The following is an 8,454-nucleotide window of genomic DNA, read 5'->3' as shown; positions in this document are numbered from 1 at the left end:
TGAGTCACTACATTTGTAATATTTCTCTAAAATAGAATAAACTTAAGTATTAATTTTCTAGATAGCATTTTATTTTAAATTTTCTTCTACGAGTCCGACTACTACACGAGTGAGGTGGAAAGATTCAAATTTCCAATCTCTTGATTAAGAAAATAAATCTTAACTAATTAAGCTATATTTAAGTCAATCAAAAACATATGGAAATCAAACTATAATGCGTACTACTTTTTTAATAGAATCCATACAACTTAAAATTCTCATATGTAGTTATTTTTTAGTTGGAAAACAACCTTACGTGAACAGGATTTGTTCTATATGAGTCCTTGAGTTCTAAGAGTTCTAAGAAAACAGTACTATTAAAAAAGTTCTCTAAAACACATTATAACAAGTCTTTCAAATATGGCCATATAACTCGATGGTTAAGATATATCAACCTTCAAGGTGGATCAAATGTGCCACAGGCCGATGCCCACCCAAATCGAGAGTGGAAAAGAGGAACTAAACAAAAGAAATTGCATGAACAGGAAGAAAAGAAATAAATAAAGGATCACCAAGAACTTTTAAATAAATTATTGACCCTGAATCAGAGATTAGTCAAAAAAATTTAAATATTTCTTTCTTTTATGGAATTTGATCGTGACATATCAGCTACATTTTCAAAAGAATAGAAGATAAGTTTAACCAATACTCGAAACAGTTTCTAACATACTTTGAACCATGAAAGCAGAGATAAATTGAATCATGAGGCAAAACTAGTGGGTTAAACCTTGTTTGATCCCCATCTCATAGTTCCAAAATGCTTAGTGTGGCTTTGGCGTAAAGCCGTCAACAGCAAAATTTCTGGTGGCTGCAGGAATGGCTAAACGAATTCCATCAAGTTCAGGTTTTGCAATAACTTGACATCCCAAACGAGACCTGCAGTATCCCAACAAATTAATACCAACAAAAACAGGTTAACATATCATTTGATTTATGAAGTACGGTCATCAGTTTTCAGACTGTCAAAGTTAATTTGTTTTAATAAGAGACAAATTTTAATTGATGAAATGAAAAGAGATTAATGTCTATCGGAAACAAACTCCGCAAGGAAGTGATATACTAGCGACAAAAAAACAAATACAAAACTGAATAAAAAAGATAGAAAATAAATAAAACTCATCTGGTTAGATATTTTCACTAACGTTTCATCTTTCACCCAATACAGTATAATGTTAGTGTTTGAAATGCCACGTCATTAGCTGGTTATTCAATTTCTACAATGTAATTGACTAGAAATTTGATTGAAATGTTTTAAAACATCGGGGTGGAATTATAGCATTTAGTAAATTAAATAACTGGTGTATACTCTAAAGATCAAAGAACATATCAAAATAAGTTAATTTATGCGCAAGGAACCCACGTTTCTGTAAGCCCGAACGCCAGATCCAACATGTCATTCTCCTCATCGACTGGCTCTTCTAGTTTGTTGTAGTATTCCATATCCTGTGACATGATTTAATCAGATTTTACACAAAAGTCAAGTCTAGAATTGTAGAGAGAGAGAGAGAGAGAGAGAGAGCAACTTACCATCACAATAACATGACAAGTTGAACAAGCTAATGAACCTTCGCATGCTCCTGGTTTGAGAGAGAAAACAGTTTCTAGTGATGAAACAGAAACTCAAGAGCCAGCATGCCATAATATACCATGTTTAGCTATGTAAAATAAATGCTTGAATCATGAGGAAATGCAGGATAGTGCTTAAACTTTTTAAGGAGGGAGTGAATCAAACTCCTTACCTTCAAGTTCTATATCGTTTAAATGAGCAGCTTCTAACATGGACATTCCAACGGGAACTCTAATTTGTTGCTCTTCTCCATCCTTAAGGACAAATGTGACAGATATCCTGCAAATCACAGTTTCTGGTAGAGAAGAATCAACAGAATAACTCAAATGCAGACCACCGAGAAAATTTTAAATTATGTTCTTACTCAGGATGCGAGTCTATTATTGAAGGCCAAAGTGGTACAGTTTCACAAGAAAAGAGTCTTCAGCTTGACGTTGAAAAAGTAAGGTTAACTAGGATTTTCTTAATAGTATTCTCGTTGATAAAAGATTTTGGACCTCAAAATTAATTGTATAATTAGAGGGAGAAAAAATGTTATTTGTATGTGTTTCTATATATATATGAATTGTTTTTACGCAAGCATCCACACTCGCTCTCCAAAAGTACTAAGAAATGCAAATGCCATTAAGAAAAATAGTAATAAAAAAAAATCCTGAATAGCCAAAAACACACGTAGAAAATCTAAAAATTCAAATACATAAAGAGAATCTATTTAGGAGTGTTCAAATAACCCGACAACCTAAACAATCCAGACTATCCAACCCAAAATGTAAGAGTTGCATTGGGTTAAACTTTTTCCATTTTTATTGGGTCGGGTCATGGGTTGGCTAAAAAATTGTGGGTTAACCTAACCCAACTCGAATTATATATATAGAGAGAGAGAGAGATTTGTGAATTTTTAATATTTTTCTTTTAAAATTGTTTTGATATTTGCATTTGTTTAAAGTTTGCAATAAATATCATAGATATTTGGTATTTAGCATTTGAATTTTATGAGATTAGAGTTATTAGTCATGTGTTGTATATAAAAAAATAAGTTACAAACCGACAACCCAACCCAAATCTTAAGAGTTGGGTTGGGTTGGGTTAGAGACATTATTTGGGTCCTTTGGGATGCCAACCAGACCTCCAAAAAGTATCCTCAGCCCAACTCAACCCAACCCAACCCATGTACACCCTAACTCCATTATCAACACTATATAGTAATGAGGGGTGTTTCAACTGGGTTATTATCTTAACTATCTACATTGGCGGCAGGGAATGTTTCCATCTCAAAAAGTTATATATCTATCAAAGAGAAAGCCACAAAAACTTGAACAAAGAATGATGGTTCAAATCCAAAATAAGTCACTCACAACCATGTAATGCACACTGCACCTGCATACTATTTTAATCAGTGATACTGCTTGGTGCGATTAAAGACTAAAGTCTTCTCATATATATGTAATGTTAAAAGCTAAAAGAACTTACGTTTCTTTTGGTTCATTCTCTTCATTACAGCCATCCTGAGGACCTGACGTAGAATACAGACGTTGTTCCTGCCATTTGAAACCTTGAAGCACCTGAACTTGGGCCTGTGGCTAAAAAAAGAAATAAAGGGTCCCATTATTACTACCTCTAATAATAACTACAGCATGCATACCATGTCTCACTAAAAAGTTGAAGTATCCTTCATAGTTATCAATTATCTCCCCAATTAAAAATAAATGTTTTTAAGACACAAACATAAAATTTGGAAGCAATATATAATATATTAAATAATAAATTTCATGGCACGGCAAAGATAAGAATTCAATGGAATAATAAATCTGGAATAGCTTCCAACTCCCAATTGAGATGAAAGGTTGAATGTTTCTTTCCTTATAAGAACCCATTTGTAGAGAAATAGCAAGTACGAAGGGCAAAACCACGAACAGCCCGAATGTTACCAAAAAAAGGAATCCTGATTGATGCTGATTACCGCGGGGTGTGGGGAAGAAGAGACACACACACAAAAAGACAACAAAGTTCCAAATCCCAATCAGCATTGATTACTTTTTCTTTGATAATAAATTGTACACTTAATCTTAAATTGAAAGTATACCTAATATTAAAATTCTTACGCAAATATAACAGGCAAGGAAAATAGCTTACCAAATCCAATTAGGGGGGGAAATTAACATGTGGGGTAGGAATTCAAATCTCTAACCTTTTGGTTGAAGGTATATGCCTTAACCAGTTGAGTAATGCTTAGGTTGGCAATTAAGAAAATATTATATTCCCAAAAGTTCATGCCTGTTGGCCAATGAACTAATGTAGCTAATACTTAATTCATACTAGCTATATAATGTGAACTTGAGCAACCACAATAGTTTAAATATTCAACTAAAAGACAGAAAGAATTAACTAACCAGAGTTCGCAGGTATTTGAAAAAAGGCCCTCGAATGTGACTTGCTTTAGTCACCAGTAAAGATTGCCCTGGTGAAGTGAAAAAAAAAGAATAAAACTAATCAGAAACAACAAACGCTGCATCGCCTATAATAAGAACTCCGACCCAAAAAAAAGAAACAAAGAAGCATGAAAAAAAATTGAATAAAGGAACAAAAAGGTGATATTTGTGCTCTGAAACACTAATACCAAGCATAAGCAACTGGATTTGAAGATGATGCAAGAAAATATGCACCTCCTCCAAAAAGTCTCAATTTCTGGGTAAATTGAACTTCCATTATTTCTTAAGAGAACCATCTCCTAAGAAGCACGGACACTTTAGTTTGCCTAGTGTGTCCGTGTCCGATATTTGGACACTCCGACACTTGTTGGACACGTATTGGACACTTGTTAGTGCAACAAATGAGTGTGACATGCCTAGAACACTTACTGAATAGACTAAAAAGATACATATATGACAAAATAATAAATTTTGAGTGTGAAATACATTAGACTAATTTTTTAAGCATATAATTGCATCAACCCATTTACTTTGGATTTTCTTCCGGTAAAAAAAATAATATATTTTTTAAAACGTATATTAATAAATGTGTCCTTATCGTGTCCATGTCCTGGATTTTAGAAAAAGATGTGTGGTCGTGGCCGTGTCGTAATTGTGTCTCGTATCCATATCTATGCTTCTTAGACTATCTCTAGACCATCTCTTCCTCCATCGTCTATTGGCTATTAAAGGGTTGTCAGTCTTTTTCAAGGAGTTTTGGGTCATCTATTGTTTTTTGGATATGGAAACATTTCATTCAATGAATGAAATAGGGGAAGCCCAGCACCAATCGGTAATTACAAGAAATCTATCCAATGGGAAAGAAAAAAAAAAAGCTATAGGAAATAAAAGGAGGCGTAGAATTACACCAATTGAAAACATGAGTAAGCACCAAATCCAATAATGTATCAAAAGTAGAGGATGTGTCTCTGAAGAACCGACCATTGCATTCACCCCAAAGAGTCCAAAAGAAACCCTGCACAATAGTCAACCAATTAATTCGTCTGGTACCACCAAAAGGATGCCCCACAAGTAAAGACCAATAAAGGCTTCCAGACCAATATTCCAAAAACGCTTTTCAAAGGAGCAGTGAGCAAGAAAACGAGCTGGGGATTCAGAGCTATGACAACACATAAGGCACCAAGAAAGGGAAAGATGCACATAAGCCATACAATGTTGTAATCTATTTTTCGTGTTTATGGCTCCAAGATTGAGCTCCCATAAGAAAATTTTGATCTTCTTCGAGTAATTATCCTTCCATGTAATAGAGGAGAGATCCATCTGGAGAGGGTCAACAAAAACAACCAAATCCGTGATAAAGGATTTAACCGTAAAACAACATGATGAGTCCAATGGCCAAATCCAAACATCACGGTAGTCAAATGCCTAATTGAGGTGAGATGATTGAGATAAAATAGTCCATTCAGAAATTTCCAAATCATTAAGATTACGACGAAGATGAGATCTCATGTATCGGAATCAGCAATCCATACATCCCATGTATCAAGTCGTCTATTGTTTGCCAAGAAGAATCAATCATTGGCTAGCGGAAGTGCTTGAGGGTTGGTGGTCTAAGGGAAAATGGAAAATAGTTTGCCAATTGACGATGTATGATTAAAACTCTTTTGTGGAACCTTCAGAAGAAGATAATTTTTCTTTTGATCCTTTTTGTATGTACGTCTAGCATAATGCCTCTTGGTGGTGTACAATTCACACAAAATTCTTTTGTAATTCTAGCCTTACCACTCTTTTCCAAAAAAACAAATTTAGCCTTACCATGATTCTTAACAATCGGGAGACTTTCCTTTAGTGGTTCTCTAGGGAGGGGCTTTCTCTACCCCTTGTCCTTATGATGTTCTTTTATATTTGTGCGAATATACTTCTTTGTCTCTTACAAAAAAATAATTTTAAAAATATTATAATATTTGAATATAAATATATATCAAGTGAACGAATCATAAACCAACATGACAAGGAATTAAAAACAAAATTAGAAAACCTAAATAATTAGATCCAACAATCTTGTTTCTAGGGGAACAAAGAATCAAACCCTAAATATGTTGAAAAGGTAAATTGACAAAGACCCTCATACCGATGATTTAGAAGACCACCTATCTAAGAAGCACAGAAACAGATACGGATACATGATATGGATACGATATGATACGGCGATACGTTAATTTTTAAAAATTAAGATATGGATAGGTTGAAGATTATATATATATAATGTCTAATTAATTGTTATAATCCTTATTTTAAGTTAGATTCAAATAGATTTAAGAAGAGAGTGAAAACTTGAAAAAAAAAAAATCTAGTAACGTCGAGTGATTGTTGAGCGACTAGAGCAGACAGTAGAAAAAAAGTAAAAGATGAAGATTGAAGAATGAAGTTAAGGATGAAAGGGTTGTGAATCATGATTTAGATAGTGAGAGAGACGGGAAGAATGAAGATTTAATTACTTTTCGAGTTTTTTCTTTTAATTTTTTATGTTTTTATCATTTTTAATTTATTTTGTTTTGGATTGTTCAATTTAAGTGGACTTTTATGTTTGGGAGTGATTTTAAAATGGTTGAAATCACTTGTCATTTTCAAAATCACCGTGAAACATGTTTAATCCTTCAAAACTAATTTCAATGCTATGAAAATTGCATTTAAAAGTGTAAAATCGAAAACTAAATTAATTTTGAATAATTAAAAGTGTGTTTTCGAGTGATGTTAAAAATGAAAAAAGTGATTTTTTATGATTTTAAAATCACTCCTAAACATGCACTAAAATAAAATGGGTTGTGGGTTGGACTTTTTAAGTGGTTGGGCTTAAATTTGAAAAAAAAATGACATACGTATCCCTTTCACGTATCTGGAAGCAGCGTATCTAAAAATTTTAAAAATTAAAATAAAAATTAGATACTTCAAATCACGTATCTGTCACGTATCTAGACGTATCCGTATTTGATGCCGATTCTCTGTACAATTAGAAGTATTTGTGCCTCTAGCCACCTATACATGTCTTCCAAATTGACGTGCACTAAGAAAATAAATAATATACAGTACTTAAAAATGAGGGAGAACAGAGGGGAGAACAGCATACCTCTGAAGAGCTCTTTTATCATCCGGACTCCATTTCTTGAAAGTTTAAAAAGCGACATAATAGTTCCTGCTATTACAACACTATCAGCAAGAAATATAACAAATACAAATAAGCGATGGAAGCTACATCATAGAACGACTTTCTCTAATCCAACAAATAGCAACAGCATGGACAATAAATTGAAGGGTGAAGCAGAAGTCCAATCAAATTGCTAGATTCAGTAAAATACTTTTCTTCTAAAGTTACCAAATTACTTCTAGCAACCAAATGTCTCAAACATCAATGAACCTAACCTTAGGCCAAATTACTCCTAGCAACCAAATGTCTCAAACATCAATGAACCTAACCTTAGGCCTATACCAGTAAAGAAGATCATGTAATTGAAAATTTGACGCAATATGAAATGTGGAAGCAAGCAGAGAATTCCTGCCATCAACCTACAATGTGGGGTGTGCAAAAACGGTGGAGTTTTGCTCTACAACATGCACATTCTTCAATTAAACAGAGACAACAAAGAGAAAATGAACCTCTGAAACGCAAATGGCTGAGAAAAGAAACTTGGATTTTGTTGGGTACCTGCAAAATATCAGCTGAAAGCTGAAACAGAGACTGGCGACGGCTTTCAATCGATTAAGGTGCGGTTTTCGTCGAAGGACACACTTTCGAGAGAGACGGAGGTGCGCTTCAGTGCCTCCGCAAGGTTGGAAACAAATTTTGCGTCCAAAATAAGTCGGATTTCAAATTAAAATCGACAGTCTGATTCAAAAACTTAACCCTCAGTTGAATCGAAGAAAAAAATGCAACAGAGAAGGAAAAAGCATTCTATGGGCGTTGGCGTGGCGGCGTGAGGTTGCAACAGAGAGTGGGTGAGTATAGGGTTGACAAGTACTTTCTTTCTCTTTTTAAATTTTACATATATAATAATGATTATATATATATGTATATATATTTTAGTTAATTAAAACCTTAAGCTAATAATTACATCAAATCAAATTATGAACTTTTATGAGCATATTAATTTATAAAAAAATTATCAAAATAGCATCTTTAGACTTTTACCTTATAAAACTAGTACTTTTTTAAAATTTGTTCAAATAGTTTTTCTCGATATATTCCGGACGAGATCGATCACCAAGATTTAGATTAAAAAAATTAATCCAATAATTTTTTCAAAATATTATGTAATCTTCCTAAATCTAATACCAAATCTTATATATTTTCAAATTTTCTCCAAATATTATGGATGGAACATACAAGCAGGCAACGAAAGCAATCAGAATCAATAAGCACTC

The 8,454-nt window shown here is 33.4% G+C and overlaps 1 protein-coding gene across 3 annotated transcripts; it reads right to left on the bottom strand.

The window, feature by feature from the left end:
• Positions 1-590: 590 nt before the first annotated feature.
• Positions 591-8,081, bottom strand: LOC120085020 (uncharacterized). 3 transcript variants are annotated; one of them, XM_039040839.2, is made up of 8 exons: positions 7,739-8,081; positions 7,163-7,228; positions 3,997-4,064; positions 3,077-3,186; positions 1,779-1,885; positions 1,567-1,616; positions 1,400-1,482; positions 591-915 (listed from the first exon to the last, which is right to left on the bottom strand). In XM_039040839.2, exons 2-8 carry the CDS (start codon positions 7,218-7,220, stop codon positions 801-803), a joined length of 591 nt encoding a protein of 196 aa, XP_038896767.1. In that variant the 5' UTR covers positions 7,221-7,228; positions 7,739-8,081; the 3' UTR covers positions 591-800. The 3 variants fall into 3 exon arrangements, with proteins under 3 accessions (XP_038896767.1, XP_038896768.1, XP_090174525.1); XM_039040840.2 differs by having other exon boundaries at positions 7,163-7,231; positions 7,739-8,036; XM_090318399.1 differs by lacking the exons at positions 7,163-7,228; positions 7,739-8,081 and adding exons at positions 4,942-5,050; positions 5,133-5,357.
• Positions 8,082-8,454: the final 373 nt, after the last annotated feature.

This window comes from Benincasa hispida, chromosome 9 (assembly GCF_027475165.1).
Source record: "Benincasa hispida cultivar pf3 chromosome 9, pf3_genome.v1.1, whole genome shotgun sequence".
NCBI lineage: Eukaryota > Viridiplantae > Streptophyta > Magnoliopsida > Cucurbitales > Cucurbitaceae > Benincasa > Benincasa hispida.
Note: the sequence above shows the minus strand (reverse complement) of the source record. Positions and strands in the feature narration are given on the sequence as shown.